This window comes from Nelumbo lutea, chromosome 5 (genome assembly GCF_056320005.1).
Source record: "Nelumbo lutea isolate HS-2025 chromosome 5, American lotus-T2T, whole genome shotgun sequence".
Classification (NCBI taxonomy): Eukaryota; Viridiplantae; Streptophyta; class Magnoliopsida; order Proteales; family Nelumbonaceae; genus Nelumbo; species Nelumbo lutea.
The window spans coordinates 2,437,313-2,456,825 of record NC_142688.1 but is presented as its reverse complement, the minus strand read 5'-3'; the positions used below and the strand labels follow the sequence as shown (position 1 = coordinate 2,456,825).

Here is a 19,513-nt window from a genome sequence, read left to right as displayed (position 1 = left end):
AATAAATTATGGTATAAGGAATTCTTAACTATTTTAAGGTCTGACTAGACCAAACTTCCAAATTTCGGTGTGGTTTGACAGCCTAGACCGTATTATAATTAACACCCCTACCCCTCACAAATTAGACTGGCCCTTAAATCACGTGACAACGGAATTTCCTTACAATGTTACGTATTTAAGCTTGTTCACGATACGAAGTAACATTTATGGATCTTGTAGTTGATTCCTGATGGATGGATGAATACTTTTAAGCCAAAATTTCCCTCAAATGCATAATATTTAAAGATATAAAGTAAGCAGATACATTGTCTTTTAAACCTCGATCCCTGATTAGCCTTTTAAAACCTTGAGCCCATCCAACGTTCCGAGAACTCAATTTTTAAGGAGAGAGAGAGAGAGAGAGAGAGAGAGAGAGAGAGAGAGAGAGAGAGAGAGAGAGAGAACAAGTTATCTACTTATGATCGATAGAGAGAAAGTATTGAAATGACAAGATTGGTTGACTTGAACCTCGGCATTCAGTATATGGGATGAAAGGGCCATACAATCCAATGAAACGGAGTAAATGCATATAAGATGGATGGAAATAAATTCATTCCCTGAAATAGAAACTCTCATTTCTCAACTGAAAAATGCATTCCAACCCCCTCCCCCCCCCCCCCCAAAAAAAAAAAAAAAAAAAATCAACTTTCAACTATTGTCCTCATCTATGGAGTACTGTACATCTCTATTCATCCATATACTCGTGCCGTAAGTCAAGAGGTGCTCTAAAGAAGCAAAAATCGCCAATGAGAGGCGGGCAAGGGCCAAAAGAATTTGATGAAAGAATGGGTTATCTACAATCGAAAAACAAAAAGCAAATGTTGAGGGGCAGGCAGCTTAGTTTAATCTGAAAGCATCTCCTCCAGCTCAGGTTCTTCAAATTTGAGGAACATATCATAATCCGTATCATTTTTGTAGGTCATTCCTTTTTCACCAAGTCCATTGTGATTTTCCACGTAATCTAAATCAGGCAAGTCCGGTTCCTCATCAAGAAAATGATCAGTTGATTCACCGATTTCTTCCCCTGTGTCATTCCTCTTCCCCTTGAGGAAAACTACTCCTTGGGATCCTGAATCTAACTTGACCTTAGCTTCTGGATATTCACATATGCAGGTTGATGGGTTCTCATGAAATTCACCTCTGCCTGGCCTCATCTCCTTCGGCTCTCCCATAAAGCCTCGCTGGAAAGTATGAACCTTAGATGCAAATGCTTCCCATGTCATGTCAGTTCGGTTCATAAATAGAGAGTACAGTTTCTTAGCATTTGGACGAATGGTACGTTTATGACCGAAGTATCTCCTGCAATGAAGAAACCAAAGAGTATGGTTAGTAAAAAGTTTTGAAAGAACAGATTTATCTATAAATGACAAGAATGCAAATTACAGTGTACCTTCGACCAGCTAACATTCTAGCCATGTTACCATTGTTATTGGTTACAAATACATCACTCTCATCACAGACAATGAAATCAAGTGCAGCCATACGAGAAGAAAATGCAGAGAATGGTGTCAATTCTTCCTTGCTGGCTATAGTCTCCTTTGAATGGAAATTTGGGAAGAGTGCTTTAAGGGGGGCCAATGTTTCTTCACCTCCATACACTTCACCAGATGCCACGTAGAGGTGAACATCACTGCCAAATCCAAGTGCTCTCAGCATAAGACCAACTTCCTCTGGAGTGAGTGGGCATTTTCCATGCCTCCTTTCCTTGTCTGGATTATTTGTCTGCACATTCATTCAAAAAACATCTCAGCCATGGGCACACATTGGCAGAGGTTAAATAAAAATTCACAGGCCTGGAGCCCTACATGTAAAGTTTTCCACCTCTTACGGATTGCACCCAGTTCTTTGTTTTCCTTTTCTCCCCCACCATAATAACACCCAGAGAATGCTAGCATATCAGGTTCAAACCTGTCGAACAAATTTACATAACAAACTTCCCTTTCATGTATCTCTATACAATATAATATAAAGAAACTATTTTAATCTATCACCAAGGTATTACAATTTAATAACCTTAAGTTCTTCCATTCAGAGGATACATAATAAGCTATTTGGCCTGACCTTTATAATTGATGGGAAAATTCATGATTCATCTAACAGTTATTGATCAAAATTGAAATGTCCTAACCAAGTCAGTAACCAAGTAACTGTGACTAATTTTCAAATCGTTTCCCTTGATGCAATATAATATAACTATGAGAAAGAGGGCAGAACCAGTATTCTTAACTTCAGGAGCACTGCATAAATATTAAAAAATGGTTCAAAGGAGAGGATAAATTATATACACTCTACCTCAGGTGCAAAGCAATGAAATGCCTATTTTTCATCCTCATCCTTTGGACCAACTTCTTGCCCATTTCAAGAATAGGATCAGTAAACTTCAGAGCATGGTAATTGACTCTGCATCGAAGTTTTTGTAAATCTGTCCGCAACTTATTTGCCAACCTATAATCAAACTTGGTGAGCTGAACAGCCTGTATTGCAAGAAGTACTATGAGTATCAGGTAATTTCAACCAAGATATCCAATTCCCAACAAAACAGGACCAACTTTTGAAGACAAATGTCTAAATTTATTTAAATCCAAAATATAAGAATGAAAACAACAATAGCTAAAACCAAGCCTTGAGTATTTCCAGTTCCATGGAATGATGATGCCATTTTATCATAACCCATATAGTTGGACTGGAAATACTCGAAGGCTTTCTGGTGGGTTATGATTCTGAAATCGATGATGTCATTTTTTTTTATCAGCTAAATAGATGATGTCATTTAATCAAGCCTTCAGGTGGGTTATGATTCTGAAGGATTGGTTTTTGGATGGCATATGCTTTAATTCCTTTTTTTTTTTTGAAGTATAAGAGTGTATACATGTATATAATGTTCATGGTTTATTCTCCTTAAGAACCATGTAAAGACACTGTTACATCTTGGGGTTTATCCCATGTTTGACATTTAATACAAAACCATGTTACCTTTTATAAAAAATGTATATAAAACTTGAAAAGGAGGAACATACCCAAGCAAGGACCATTAATTAATGTTTCTTTTGCAAACTAATCATAAGAACCAGGTCCTCATCATCATCATCTTAGCCTTATCCCAAATATATTTTGGTCAGCTACATGAATCCTGTTTCCCATTCTCTTGTTTAGGGCCATATACATTGTTAAATTATTAGAATTTAAACTATTTCGTACTACTTCACCACATGTCCTTTTAGGTCTACCCCCAGCCCTTCTAGCCCCTTCAACTTACAACAAATCACCTCTTCCTACAGATGCTGTAGATTGGCTTCTGTGCATGTGACCAAACCATCTTATTTTGCTTTTTCTCTGCCACCTATTGGAGCTACTCCAAGGTTCCTTCAAATGACTTCATTTCTGACCCTATCCTTTTGAAGCCAGGTCCTTGTATGGCCGGCCAACCATAATGATTGGCCACAGCCCCAGTGCTGTGCCAACACAAGCTCAACATGTCATCTGTTTCACGTCAACAACAGACAGCACAGATTTAACCAACACTACATAGGCCCCAATATCCAGCCCAGAAAACTGAAACATTTACCAACTTAAAGATTAAAAAAATGTTTATACTTCATTTTTCCTTTTCTTTCTTTCTTTCGGTGAAGAAGGAATATGACATAAATTTGTCAGACTTGGCTAAAATCAGTAAAGTCCAAACCAGACCTGAGCTTCAGCAATCCTTGAAACAACTCTCTTCATTATGTCAAGAAAGATTGGTACAAACACTACCTGGCTGACACTTGAACCCCAATTACAGCCATTGACACTCTTAAAAAGACAAGATGTCAGATATGAAGCCTTCACCAATAAATTGGCGTGTGTTGCATGGGCACAAAATCCATTTTAAATTGTCCATGCAATATAGCATTGCCACCAATTTTGCAGCACATGAGCAACAGTGAGTGGCTATGCAATCTTTTTCTGTCATGCACATATTTTACACCCCTTTAAGACTTTGATTAGGCCATGACCTCAACATACATGTATCAACCTCTGATTGATGTGACCACAACTTCATTGTATAAAACTAGGCATATACCAAACTCGTGGTGTTTCCACAGCCATTAATGCTCAACCATTCCTCAGATTCAGACTCCAAAGAAGAAACATAAATACCACCGCTTTTTCTTTTGAAAAGAAAGTAACTTTATTCAAAGGAAAGGGGGTACATGAGAAGATGAGCACAGACACTACTAACTCAAAGAGTTATACAGGGAGAAAACATAAGATGATGATTATAACAGTGCTGATGATTGATGGATTTGTTAATTAACTTATTGATTATTACTTAGTTAAGTATTGCATTATAAAGATTGATTTTTCATGTGCAACAAACATAAACAGTTCATTTGCCAGAATACATTTTTGTGGCAAAGACAAGTAAATTGAAGTTAGTAGTTAGTACATCACATCAGTGAGATCAGGTAGATTGTTCTGCGTATCTAATATCTCTTATGTCAACCTAACGTTATATGAATTTTTTCTTGGGCACAAAAAAAAAACAATTTCCAAATGTGGACACTCTCAGACTTGAACCCACATTCTCACCTCTGTCAACCTGAGAATTTACCAATACACCATCATCGCCACCCTAAGGAAAATTTATGATCAAATATGCACAAGGCGAATAACCAACTTAAATTCCCACAAAAATGGATTCCTACTTCTTAGGGAACAGAACACTTACATGCTTTTTCAAAAGAACAGGTAGTACACGGGTTTGATAGCATCTTTCTGTGCACTTCCTTGGAACACGCATAGTGTAGGGCGCAACAATTTTCCCTCTCTTTATTGGGAGTTGTTTAATGATTTTAATATCTTTTGAAAGAAAGGATATAAACCAATCAACGTCAAAAATCTCAGTGAAATTGCTGCAGACAGCATCATATAATTCAGTATTTGCACCAAAATGATCAGATAACTACAAAATGTGGCAAGGTCCAATTTACCAAAACAAACCTAGCATCCTTCCAGAAGGAATTTGAATCCAGCTTTGGAACAATAAGAGTAGCATTCAAAATTCGGGCTGCAACAACAGCATCTGTTATCTGCAAATATAACAGGTGTAACAAGTTCCTCAGCAATATGACAATAGAAGAGAAGTTCATGTACCTAGTCATAACAATCTGATCAAAGAATCAATTCAAAACTACATTATCATATAAAATTATAAATAATCAATATAGTTATAGGGTTCAAGCAATCACCAGGTAGGAATGGCAATACAGTGGTTAGTATTATAGATGGCATTCCCGGACTTTTTTTTTTTTGATAAATGATTGAATGTTATTCAATAAAATCAATAAGACATTACAATACAGCCTTCCCAAAGGAGGGACACGAGCTGGTACCTCTCCACAATAGCAACAATGTACTACCTCAGACTAGTAACAAAAAGTTTACAAAGCTGCCCAGAAAAACTGTTCCCTTGATACCCCTTGTTTAGCTAACCCATCCGCTATGGTGTTAGCTGTACTACCCACCCACTGAAAAATAACATTCATGTTCCTTGAGAACCATTTAGCTTTCCTCATAATACCCCTGTAGCACCAGATCACCGAATCTGGAATTTTTAGCCAACCCACAACAACTTTGGAGTCTCCTTCAATAATCAAATTTTGAACTCCTAATTGATCCGCAACCTGAATGCCTTGTACTGCCGCTAGGAGCTCAGCTTTGATAAAAGTCTCCTATACCCACAGAGCCTGAGAACAAAGCTAATATGTTACCCGAAGGCCCCGGGTTTCCTTGACTGCTACCATCAAAATTCAGCTTTGTCCAGTCTTCTGAAGGGGATACCCATACAGTTGGTACCCTGTTCTTTCTGTTACTGCTACTAGCCACAGCCCTCCACATGTCATCAAAAGAATATAATTTAAAGGAATCTGATGGTCTCAGCCAGTGGATTGCCCTGGTCAAAATACAATCCTTCACATTCTGTACATTTCTCTCCTTTTCTTGGAATATCCTCGCATTTCTTTCTTCCCAAATTGTCCACAGAGCAGCAGCTCTAATCCTCCTCCACATTGTTTTACCAATTTTTGTGGGCCACACAAAGAAGTAAGAATCAAAGATCTGATCTATGGCTGTGGTCATATTCCATCTGCAACCGAACAAAGCAAAGATCCAACCCCAAATAGCAGCAGAAAAAGGACAGGTTAAAAGTAAGTGAGAGCAATCCTCACCATTAGCCCTGCAAAATACAACCAATTAGGAGACAAACACATAGAAGGCCTTCTTTTCTGCAGTAAGTCTGAGGTGTTGATTTTCCTATAGAAAACCTCCCAGCAGAACATAATAATTTTAGGAAGTACAAGTTTAGACCAAATCTCCTTAGCTGGGAAGCCCACTTGTCCCGAGGGAGAGCAAAGGGACTTAAAAAATGAAGCACATGTGATGTAACCTTTTGGGTTTGGAGACCAAAGTCTCACATCAGAACTGGAAAGGTCCAGAAAAACACTATGAAGCAGTGACAACAGGTCTGAAACATGAGAGAGTTCATGATCCCTCAAACCCCTACGAAATCCAAAGTCCCAACTCAAGGAAGATGGAGAAGTAGATGTTGGAAGAAAATGAGAAATCGTTTTACCCTTGTAGCAAGAAATGGAATAGAGAGAAGGGAAACTGTCATTAAGGGCAGAATTGCCCACCCATATGTCTTCCTAGAACAAAACAGAAGTACCAGAATTAACATCATACATGATACAGTTGAGGAAAAGAGGAAGAATATTCTGAATTGCTTTCCAAGGAGTTGCCAGAGTGGGCTCGACGCGATACACCAACATCCCATCCATTGCCCAAACTGCCATGTATGCTAGCTATCACCTCATGCCAAAGTCTCTCCTGTTCTAGGGGCCATTCTCCACAACCACTTTCCTAGGAGTGCTTTATTCTTCAAAGCTAAATTCCCCAGTCCCAATCCACCTTCCTCTTTCCTCTTACACATTAATCCCCAATTTATTAAGTGATCCTTTTTTTCCTCCCCTAGCTCCCAAAGAAAATTTCTCATTAATTTCTCTAGGATGGCATTCCCAGATGTTATAGCAAGATTTTCAAATGAAAATGCTATAGTTATATAACCTAAGGTGATTTAGATCTATAAAATGAAAATTACACATTAGGCTTTTTTTCTCATTAAGGTTTTAGGAAATAATAATTCAAAGGCATAAAACTCCACAACAAGAAGAGGCTTATAATATTGGGACTTTATATTACCGAGCATGGTAGACATGTCAAGCGACAAAAAAAAAATCTAAAAGATGAAAAAGAAAAAACTGTATCATATTGATTAAGTAGAAGGGAGCCTACCCCTGTTCTTTGTTGATTTAAGCCCCCACTGGTCGCAATCATCAAATATCGATTTGGTTGTGTGATAACTTCGGCTTCTGTAACACGAATAGCATCAAATAAATCAACTAAAATAATTGAGCATTCACAAAGTAGAAAATCTACAAGGAAGAAATAAATGAAGCTTGTACACTCTAACAACAAGCCATCTGTCATCCTTGCCAAATGAAGTAAACAAAACAAATTCAATTCCCTATATAGAACCATAATGTAGCCAATTCAAGCTTCGAGTAAACTTCAATCGAATTCTCCAAGTGAACAATCATTAATCAATGTCCTATTCACGATCAAGCAGAAATTATAATCCACATAGTTCCTAAATGCTGTTAAGAGGCTTCGGGAATAAAAAAAAAATCAAAGTATAAGCATACAGACTCGGCATAACCGCAGAAACTGAAGGAAAAACTTATATAAAAAAAAATAAAGAAAAATAAATACGCACGCGCAAACTTATTGCTCGCATTGCTGCATCCATAGAAGAACTTTGACAGCTTCGAACCCCAAAGATCATGGCCTGTACTCCTTCCAACGATCTACGATTAAAAGAGAGAGAGAAAAACAATTTAAGCAAAACTAAAATGATATTAAAAGGAAAAGCTCAAGCGAACGCAAAAATAGTTCAAGAGAGGCGCAGCGAAGACAATGTCGGAAAACAAGACCCTAACTGGAACACGGAAAACTTCGTCAGTGATCACATTCCTTTTAACCTCGATGTCGTCGTTCAACTGAAAAGAAAAAAAAAAAAAAAGAGGGGAAATTAAAAATTAAAAAAATGATGTAAGAGACGGAAAAAACAAGCTAAAAATGAGGAAGACGAAATTGGTGGAGTACCCAAGCGGGGCGGCGGAGGCGGTTGTCGCTCATAGGCGGAGGGGCGAGAAACGACAGAAGAGCGAGGAGAAAAAGAAGAGCGGCGAAAATGACGGACACAACCGGAATCAGAAAGCGGGGCTGCTGGTGCTGGGTCTGGCGACGCCGTTGGGAAGCCATGCTGTGGCAAGCTGAACGCCACCACGATTTCCCTCCGTCCCTCTCTCAGTCTCTCTCTCTCTGAGCACAAAATACTAGAGAGAGACGAGGAGAGAGCCCACCGTCCACCGCTCTGACATGTACCTCGATATTTCTGCGACGACAACAACGATTCGATATCGCATATCGGCTGCGCGCAGGAAAGCTCACAATAAGCGCCCTCGGAAAAAAAAATATTTGTTCCTTTTCTTTCGAGTTTCGATTCGAGCCCCACTCTATTCACGTGTACCGCACGTGCTCGTCTACTCCACCAATCATCAATCACCCACACTTCAATGATCATATATCTCCCCTCCACATGAGATTTTAAGGTCTTTTCGTCTTCAAAGAATAGCGAAAGGCAAAAAAGCTTCTTCTCCAAAGCCAGGTTGAAGGCCCTCCACCCTCGTCCATATCCTCACGACAAAGCCTCCCCTCCATTCCAATGTTAGATAAAAGATCAAATGAAATAATAATAATAATAATAAATGCCAATCTCCCAAGAAAGCCTACCATATATATAACATCAGAACACCATCAGCATTTTATTTTCAAAATATGCTTATTGTAAATCACCTCTCTCGTCTGAGATTGGTTATGTCATTCATTACCCATCAACAGTAGCCAATCATACAATATCGATGCATAGGTTTTTAACTTTTAATTAATTGCGGATAATCAATTGATTAGGATAAAAATCAACATTATTACACGGATCAGATCACATTTGCGAGGTTTGTAGACATAAATTAGTTGCAAATATCAAGTCTTGATGGATGAAGTGATGATAGCTTTTCTTTAATAATCAACCGTCTGTTCCGCTAGAAGAAAAGTTGATCAAGGTTCTTCTTTCTACAGCCGGTATAATTAAAGCAAACACAGACAGAAGCTTCGTAAATAGCAAATTCAGCTATTATTATTATTATTTTTTTTTAGAAATGATTGCGGATCCTTTTTGTTGGGTAAATGGGGTTGCAATCAAGGAATGCTGTGAATATTGCTGGAGAAATTGGTTTTGCGAATCTCATCATAGAATACTGTTAATTAATTGTTGGTATTTTTTATGGTAGAGTGGCCATAGGCCCTCTTTTAATTCTCAATATATTGGAATATCCAATGTCCATATGACAAGCCACATCATTTGACAGGAGATAATTATTTTATGGTTATTTCTACGCAATAACTTCACACACAATCATTCATTTATTCTTTAAATTATTATCTATTTATTTATTTTTTATCAAAAAAAAATTATTTGATTGTTTTCTATAAAAAGTTTTATGCATAGAGATATATTGGATTATTATATATCCTAGTGCCAGCTCTTATTGAGTCAATTGATATCCATTTGACCCAATGTAGACTTGACGACCAAGTGGTTAGATCCTTTATCAACATGAGACACTTGTCTCAAATCTGATGGAGCATGGATTTTACCAAGAGCACTTATCTCAATTGGCTATATAAGGGGTCACTCCCAATTGTTTCCTACACATGAGATAAGCTCATTTATTGAGAAAGGAAAATATCCTCTTTGTTGCTCCAGCTCTAATCAAATTAAGCAGTTATCTCTTGCACTTTGTTTGAGAGATAGGTGTCTCGGATCCCATATTGTGTGGCATCTGTTATTTTCTCTTTATATGCAGGTTTGGATTGCCCAAGCATCAACCATTCATTTCTGCATGTTCAAGGTTCATCAATTTTTTCATTATTATTCAGTAATTTTTGGATATGAGTATTTTTGCAATAAAATACTACTAATAAAACAAGTTCTTCATTTTAAATTTTCATTAATTTTTATCATTTTTAATGAGTTCATTATGCATAATAAAGGTCTCAACTCATAAAAATTATTAATTAATTAAAATTCATTAATACAAAGTTATCTAATAATATTGTTAAACTATCAACTAATATTTTTTATATTTAAATTTCTTATGTTGAATTAATTATTGATATTTTTTCATTATTACTCAATAATTTTTGCAATAAAATACTATTAATAAAATGGGTTATGCATTTTAAATTTTCACTAATTTTTTATCATTTTTAATGAGTTTATTATGCACAATAAAGGTCTCAACTCATAAGTTATCTAATAATATTATTAAAACTAACAATTAATATTTTTATTAGTGTTTATTAATTTTGGTATTTACTAAAGTCTCTTCCCATTTTATTAACAGCATTTTATGCATTAGCATTAGAGCTACTGAAAGTATATGCCATCCCATCGGGGAGGTTTAAGCAACTCTAAAATAACCAAGGGAAGTTTGGCAACTGAAAAGGAAATAAGTATCATTAATATATCAAATTCTAATTATTGAATTCCAAATACAATAACTGAAATCTAAGACCTGTTATTTTTTTACAGCTTTTATCTAGCTAGTGCCTTCTCAATGGAAAAGATGCCAATTGACCAACCATCTAAATGCCAACTAGAAGTAGAAAATACATAACTTGGACCTCACCTTCAGGTTGAGAACAAAATCCATACACTTGTTATAAGTTGGACTCTTAACTACTCTTAAATCCAACATTACTGTTCTAACTGCAAAACCAAAACCGTGAAACTAAAAGCATAAAAACCATAATAAATAATAAAAGTTTAAATTAAAGTGAAATATTGTAACTTTCATTCTAATTCACCTTAGCAGCCTTCTTTGTAAGTACAAAAACCACTTGAAATTGCATCAATCCAACCATACCGTTCTCATCGATTGTCTTTTCCTCTGCTTATTAGTAAGTTGCATGTATGATTCCATACAGGAATTCACCATGGGAAGCCCACAAAGTTATCATATAAAATACAATAAATGAGAATAAAGGTAACAAAAAGGGGAAAAAGTGACAATTAAAAAAGAATCCAAGTAGTTTGTATCTTGAAAGTGGTGACATTGCTGAATTCGTTGTTATAATGAAACCACTAACATATGAAACATGCTACATTGATCGCTTTCTCCAATATGCCAATCAGCAACAAACCTACAATATTATGTGATCTAGATCTAAAAGGGGAAGGAGATTGATTTGTCAGAACTATTTTTTTTTCCCTTATTTAAGGCTGTAACATGGGTGGGATAAAACTTGATAATCCACTTATTAATAGAAGTCTAGAAAAAATCTCTAGAATTATAAGGTAAACATGTGTTTATATGGCAATCAAAAAACCAGCACCAAACCATGCCATAAAATATGTGAGATTACCTATTTAAAAAAATTGATAAAATTGTTTTTTATTCATATAATTAACTATGAAACATGTTTATACATCCTCCAATAGCCATGTTATAATGCCTATTTATAACCTTATATACCGACTGTTTGCACTACAAAAGGCTTCAAGTCTACAGTTTGCTCTACAAAACCATGGTGGTTATGAATTTTCTCAAATATAAAATCAACTTATGGTGGTGCCACTAACCCAAGTCTAAAAGAAAGGATTAAAAAAAAGAAAAAGAGAGAAATTTGCATGCATGGTCCCCATGGTCAATAAATTTTGATCAATCCAAAAAATTGGTAAGATAAACTAAAATTCAATAGAAAAAAATATTTAAATTTCCATAAGAGAAAAAAAGGAAAATCACTACCTTCATGGGACCCACTAACCATCACATTCTTGATTAGCATATATAGTCAATCTGTCCTGGGAATAGAATAGAAAGGGTGAAGAACTGAGCAAGTTTCTTATGTGCCCATATGTTACAAATAATGTTAGAGAAGATTAAGACATACCAAGGTTCAAAGTATTGGAAATGCAAGGTGTATCGGAAATATAATTTTAAGAGATATATCGGGATACGCTTTGGATACGTATGGATACGGACGAAAAATCAAGATACACATAAAATATGGTAGAAATTTCAAATAAATCTTAAAAAATATATTACTAACTATATTTATAATTTCTATATGATTGTAAATAAGTCACTTAAATGTAAAAAAATCATAATTTAATGTTTTATATAAAGTGTGACATATCGGGACACAATTAGTAACCGTTTAAAAATGATGGAATAACTAAAATGTAAAAAACAAAAAAAAAACTAAAATATGAATGTCAATTTTCAAAAACCAATATAACTAATCTTTATATTTATTAGTATATAAATTTTAATAATTAATTATAGCATTTATTAATAAACACTTGTCACTCATTAAGAAATTTTATATTTTACTTACAATTAAAAATACATATAATCATAGCAAACAAATATGTGTGGCTCGTTGGCAAACTTGTGGTTGTTAAATTCAAGTGACCAAGGTTCAAATGTTGTAATAGCTAAATTTTGAAGTTTTTACATTAACAAAACGAAGTTAATGAGAGGGGATCATTAATTAAAGGAATTAATGAGAGAATTTGAATTAGACACTAAAATTTAAATTGTCTAGGAGTAATTGACTAATTAATGAAAGAGAAATAGACTTAAATAAATGACGTTAATGAGAGATTACTGTTTCAGGCATGTATTGGCATGGGACAAATAATTTCTTGTCGGAATGGTCGTGATCATTGGATTATGCACCGAACTTAAGAATGTTACTTTTTCCTCACAAAGGCTTCAAAAGTTGAAAGGCCTCGATTAGAATTTACCGTTTTTTAGTATAGCTTATGATGGTGCATGACCTCGATGCTCCTAGCTGGAGACTACTGTCGATGGCACTTACTTGGTAGGACGATCAATCTGTAAGACAAACAGATAAGAGAACCCGGGGTAGCTAACCCAGCAAGATCGCTCCGATGCTTAAGTCAGTATTCGGATGTACGAGCTAGAGGTTGAATGCTAGAGAGCTAGAGAGCAGATAGGCATGCACGTACCTCAATTTTCGGGTGGTTGAGGCCCATATATAGGTAGGTGACTGTAGGTCCTGCGAAACGCTCCCGAGATCTTCGCTCTAAGATGTTGGGATCCATTTCCGGAAGGCAAGGATTCCACTAACTAACGAGATTTACTACTTCCTGTTGAGAGAAAATTGTTGGATTTTAATCTCATAAGAGATTAAATCCAATGGGTTTGATTGGTCAATTACATGAGAAATTGCACCGCACACTTGATTGAAAATTTAGCTTTTCTCTTACAAAACCTAGTTTTGAACTTGTCCCATATTGAAAAATTATAAGATTTTTTTTTCTGTATTTTAATAGGAGCTGATTTACACTCCTTAAAAATAGTAGAAGAGAGTATGGGGGTTTGATATTGCGCAACGCTTGTGCGTAGCGCAATGAGGCACTTTAGATGCGCATTTTGCTCGCTCTTCGCGCGCACCCACGTGGCTCGTGAAGGGCGGCTTTGATTTTGGTGCGATGCTGATCGTTGATCACGTTGATGAGATCAACAATCATGATTCGGTCAGGTGTGATCAAGAGGCACAATTCAAAGTTAATAGTCATTAACTATTAACTACTTTTTAAACAGACACAATGTTTGAAATTGTGATTGTTCAAGGTGCCTTCTCTGAACCAGCACCTACCTTTTCTTTATACATCTTCATAAACTATTTAAGGAGCATGAATCAGACTTCAAAAACACACATTTTTTCGAAATCCACTTTCTCTCTCTCTCTCTGTCCGGTCCGCTACAGTTTCACATAAGGTTTCTCTGAAGATTCTTCAACTTTGCTGGTTGCAGATTCTCGCCCAAGGCTCTGTTGTATCCTGGGAACGGATTTGTCTGTAACCCAACAGCAAACTTAATGAAACTGAGTGAGGGCAAATAACGTTCTAAAGATAGTGTCTTCAGACGCGCCTCAAAGCTTATCCTCCAAAGTTACAGTGACCCCATTTTTCCAACACTTCCTTCTGATTCGGATGGGATAGAATTAATGTCTACGGTTACACGATGTTTCCCCAAGAGGCTCGAAGACAGTCGTTAGCCTTATAGATATTCGCCACGTGTCACCCTGATAAGCTCGATCTTCTGAGAAACATGGGCTTAGGTACTAATTGAGGTAGCCAAAGTGCTCGAGGTGAAGTGACCTGCCGAGGTGGTTGGGGTGTGACCCAACCTATCGAGGTGATTAGGTATGCGAAGTTAGTCTGCCAGATAACTGAGGATGCTGAGTCACGTGTCCAGTCACCTTATTGAATCTACGTTTCTGCTGCTTACTAGGTCAGGCAAAATCACCCCTCATTAGCTTCCATTTAGAATATAATTGAAAGAACTTCTCTTGGTTGATCAGCTTCAATCGATTGGCCAACTATCCTTAAAACGTACAAAGATGCTAAGTTGAAACAATCACTTATTCCTCTTATCCTCCTATCTACTTGCTATCTCTCATTCCCACACTAACCTTCTTTAACCTTTTTCGATTAACAAATAATATTCCACAATTTCCACTATGTCTATGCAAAACAACCGAAATGAAACTTCTAGATCCTATCGCTCTATTTATCCTGAGACATGAGAAGTAAGAAGAGAAGTGTTGAAGGAAGATAAGGAGGATAGCGTTATTGAGAAGATAGAGAGATTGTGGAAGAGGTAGGAAAGAGAATGCCAGTGTGAGAGAAATATGTAGGGAAGAGAGAACTCTATCGTTTTGTGTTCTTTTCCTCCCTCGAGACTTGTTGGTAAATGAAAGAAAAATGGAGGGTGGGAAATGTTTTAGAAGCCCAAACGTTTTCTTGCTTTTGATTGGTGTTCATACGAATTATGTGGAATAAAAGAAAGCACAAAACAAAAAAAAAAAAAAAAAAACAGAAAATTAGAATGAGGGATTTCCACTTTCCTATAAAGAGAGGACTGCTGATACATCTACATACTTTGGGTGGGAGGGGGGGAGTTTATTCATTTAACTTTTTTCTTATACTAATACAGCTGTCAATGGATCAAGTATATTTATATTTGGCAGAACTGAATCAACCGAACCAAATATATCCACTCTGATTATGTGATTTGTGTTCCAATAAATAACAGGGTCGAGACCGATTCTTACTATTTTACATTTTTACTTGCTATCATTTTAATTAAGTTTATATTACAAACAATTGAACTTCTAACTCCTAACATGCATAATTATATACTTATATTATATCAAATCAAAGTTCTAAATTGTCATAATTTGATCAGACCCATGACAATTAATGATGCGTCTGTCATTCTTTATTTTAAGGATTAATTTCCTTAAAATGTCTCTATAAATATTGAATTTTTAATTATAAAGAAAGAGATAAATCCATAAAATAAACTAATAAAGAAATAATCGGTCGGAAGTGGACCATCCTATCCCAAATCAGACCCTGCTGTTGACTGCTTCAACTGCCTAATAGGTAGGTAGCAACAAACATCAATAAATCAAACCACATTTGCTATGACGCTGTGTTGAAACAATAGAATAAAAAACTTTGATTTATAGATGTAACCCCGCTTTTAATTAAATGAACTGATATTTTGGTGAGACCACAACAATAAATCAAAGGCCTCGTTCTTTTAGCCCTTTGCTATATTAAAAGTGAATTCGCGAGGTCCATGGGCCAGATGACATGAAGCACGGCCCGCCATGCCCATAATGGGCCATGCTCGGCCTGCCCGAAAATATAGTGTTGGCCCTCCTCCTAAAGGGACCCAATAGCTATAAACAGTCATATTAGGGGGTATTTCTATATTTTGCTTATGGGGATTTAAAAAATGGCATAAATGTCCCCCAATAGCTATATAACAACTAGTTTATGAGGCATTTTGGGTAAAGTTATAAGTAACTTTATAATGACCAAAATACCCCTCCCAACAACTAAATAATATATAGTTTTTTGGGTATTTTGGGCAATTGAATTATGTTCAATTCCTATAAATAATCATATCCTCCACCATTCTCATCACACCAATTCAACAATTCTCTTAATTCTCTTTCTCTCTCTCTCTCTCTCTCTCTCTCTCATATTCATACTCATACATTCTCAATTATCTACAATATAAGAAATTCTGATTAGCTAATTGTCTGATTTTGCATTCTTCAATTCTCAAGTTTCAACTTTATTGAAGTTTCGACTTTCAACAAGAAGAAGGTTTGTTTAACCAACTCAAGTATCTCAATTCGGGAGGCTTGGACGTTGAAAGGCTTCGACCGTTGAAATCAAGTTGGAATTTTGAACCAACAATCCTAATATGTCGAATTATATTAATTTTTATCTTTTTAGAATTAAAAAAATGGCCGGCCCTTCTCAAAACCGATTCCCCAACATGTTCTCCATGGATGACATTCAATTGCATCATGATAGTATTAGTGTTAACACTGATGCCGATGCGTTTGATGTTGATGGAAGTGGAACTTTTACCCCCGGTAGTAGTGATACTAGGGAAAAAAGGAGGGCTTCTAAGCTGAGTAGTCCGGTTTGAAAAGTTTTCAAAGTAAATGATATTGAGGGGAAGGGGAAAATGGTTGTTTGCCAAAAATGTAAGAAATACTTTAGTTATTATAACAATGGTGGTATGGATCATTTGAACAGACATCTATCTACTCACACATGAGCGAGAGGAAGATGAAAGGAGAGAAACAACCAAAACACAGAATGGGAGGGGGACTAGTTTTAGTACTTTTAGATATTTTCAAGAAAAAATTAGACAATAACTTGCTAAGTATATTGTACATGCAGAAGATCCAAAGCTAGAAAAATGGTTGCGTAGTTCTATAAACCCACAATATAAAAAATTTGATAGGAATACTATAAGAACTGATGCTTTAAAAAAATTTTATTCATATAAACAAAATTTAATTTATTTGTAAGCAAATCTTAATTCTAAAGTTGTAACTACTTTGAATGTTTGGACATCCAAATTTAATATTAGTTATATTTGTGTTATCGGCCATTTCATTGATGGAAATTAGCTTTTGAATAAAATAATTATAAGTTTTATTAGGCTTGAATGGCCACATAGTGGCCCTGCTATTGCTACAAGTATTTTAAATACTTTTCTATTAGTTTTGATAATGCTAGCAATAATGGTTCTGCAAGAAATATTTTAAAATCTCAATTAAAACCATGCTTAACTAGTAAATTATTTCATGCTAGATGTGAATGTCACATCTTAAATTAATGTATTCAATATGCATTTAATATTATTTTAAATCATATTTCAAAAATTAGAAATTGTATTATATATATAAAAAGTTCATGACAAGAAAACAATAATTTAAATATTTATGCCAAAATTATGGTTTAAAATAAAAACATTTTATATTAGATGTAAAGCATAGGTGGAATTCTACTTATGCTATGTTATAAAGTTATATATCTCATAAACAAATTCTTTCTAGTTTGTATAATTTAAAAATGTCTAGTGATACGATCAATCTATATAAGAGATTTTTAAAACATTTTTATGATTTAACAAATGAGTTATCTGGAATTTATTATTCAACTAGTAGTAGAAGAGAAAAGCTTTTTAATTTAATAAGTAGAAGGCATAAATCTACTAGTTCTACAATAAGTTCATTTAATGAACTTATTTTTTATTTGCAAGCAAATTTTTCTAATTTATGTGATATATCAAATAATTTTGGTATTTTAGCCTGGTGGAATGAACACTCAAAAAATTATCCGGTCCTCGCCGCCATGGCATGTGATGTATTAACCCCTTTGGTGTCAACAGTTCCATCGGAGTCTTGTTTTAATGCAGATACTAGGGTGCTGGATGACAAAAGAAGCTGCATGAACAATAAGAGCATAGAGATGTGCATCTGCTTCAAGGATTGGCTAGATGCATAATATAAATTACAAGACAAAGGAGGGCATGATACAATACTAGACATTTCACCCTGGTACTTGTAGAATTTTTCATTTTTTTATTTTATATATTTTTAAAATTTTTAACAATGTAATTTTGTATTTTCAATTTATAACCATATTGTATTTTATATATTTTATTAATTTATTCCATTTTTATAATTCATTCATCCAAGTATGCAAATGATCCAATCATTGTATTTGTAAAGTTCAAATTTAAATGAAATAAAATTCATATTTTTCTTCCAATTTGTTATTCCATCATTCTTATTTCAATTTGGTTACGTTTTTTTTTTCATTTATATATTAAATAACTTAGATTTCTCATTTCTTAATTTTTTAAATAGTTCATAATTCCCAAAGTTCATAGGAAAGTTAAATATTTTAGTTTTACATTTTTATTTAGAAAGAAATCAAAATTAAAAAAAAAAATAGTGCAGCCCGATTCAGCCTAGGCCCAAGGTCCACCCTGTGGCCTAGCCCGACACGGTTCAAGCCCACGACAGGGCTTGCAGCCTGGCTTGGCCTAGGCCCGCGTGCCATCATGACATGGCACGAGCCCACTTGGGCCTGGGCCATGGGTCATACCAGGCCAACCCCTAAAATTTCCACTAAGGAGGATGACATGGCCTGCCTATGGGCCGTATTGTGTCAACCCAACACGACCCACTTTACACCTCTAGGAAAGGGGTAGCCCTGCCTGTGTCTAGTGTCTTCTCTCAAAGCCAATAGGTCAAGTATCAACATACTTTCATAAATAAATCAAGCTTTTACAAACATTTACCGCAAACTAGCGGAGTCATGGACCCCAATACAACAATCAATGGAATAATGGATTAGGGGGCGTTCTACAACATTAATGTTTTTGTTTTTTATTTGTTTTGGGAATTGCCATATCATAAAAAAAGGGAAAATTCTACTTTAGTACTTTGAACTTTGGGGGTAGTGACAACCGTCAAGTAAGTACCCAAATTTTCAAATGTGTCACTATAGTTCCTAAACTTTCAAGGAGTGTCAAATTTGTCCATACTATTAATCAACAATTAATTATCTATTAAAAATGTCAAAAATACCCTTCAAAAGAAGACACTGTTCATTGTATTATACCTTGAGACTGAACGGGTTGAGGTGTTTGAGATAATAAACTAATGAAATATTTGTCTTCTACCTTTAGATCTAACACATTAATGTCTAGTTATTTCTTTGCTTTCAATTATTGTTTTCCTCCATATTTCAAATTATTTTCTCTCTATTTTTCTTTGAAAATAACCGGTTCAGTCTAAAGGTAGAAGACAATGAACGATGTCTTCTTTTGAAGGGTAGTTTTGACATTTTCAACATATAATTGATGGTTGGTTAACATCAAGGACTAAC

General features: G+C 35.3%; 1 protein-coding gene across 1 annotated transcript; it reads right to left on the bottom strand.

Moving 5' to 3' along the window:
* Positions 1-560: 560 nt before the first annotated feature.
* Positions 561-8,727, bottom strand: LOC148849806 (O-fucosyltransferase 6-like). The gene is made up of 10 exons (XM_088942866.1): positions 8,242-8,727; positions 8,076-8,135; positions 7,853-7,943; positions 7,372-7,448; positions 5,023-5,111; positions 4,751-4,934; positions 2,332-2,513; positions 1,845-1,947; positions 1,430-1,761; positions 561-1,338 (listed from the first exon to the last, which is right to left on the bottom strand). The coding sequence occupies exons 1-10, from the start codon at positions 8,398-8,400 to the stop codon at positions 882-884; spliced, it is 1,734 nt and encodes a 577-aa protein (XP_088798992.1). The 5' UTR covers positions 8,401-8,727; the 3' UTR covers positions 561-881.
* Positions 8,728-19,513: the final 10,786 nt, after the last annotated feature.

What these genes read in the sequence shown, in the direction of transcription:
- LOC148849806 (XM_088942866.1), bottom strand. Translation starts at nt 8,400, where the DNA reads ATGGCTTCCCAACGGCGTCGCCAGACCCAGCACCAGCAGCCCCGCTTT. An exon ending in GCCTCCGCCGCCCCGCTTGG is followed by an intron (nt 8,136 to 8,241) that starts GTACTCCACCAA and finishes TTTTCTTTTCAG; the next exon opens with TTGAACGACGACATCGAGGT. An exon ending in ACGAAGTTTTCCGTGTTCCA is followed by an intron (nt 7,944 to 8,075) that starts GTTAGGGTCTTG and finishes TTTTAATCGTAG; the next exon opens with ATCGTTGGAAGGAGTACAGG.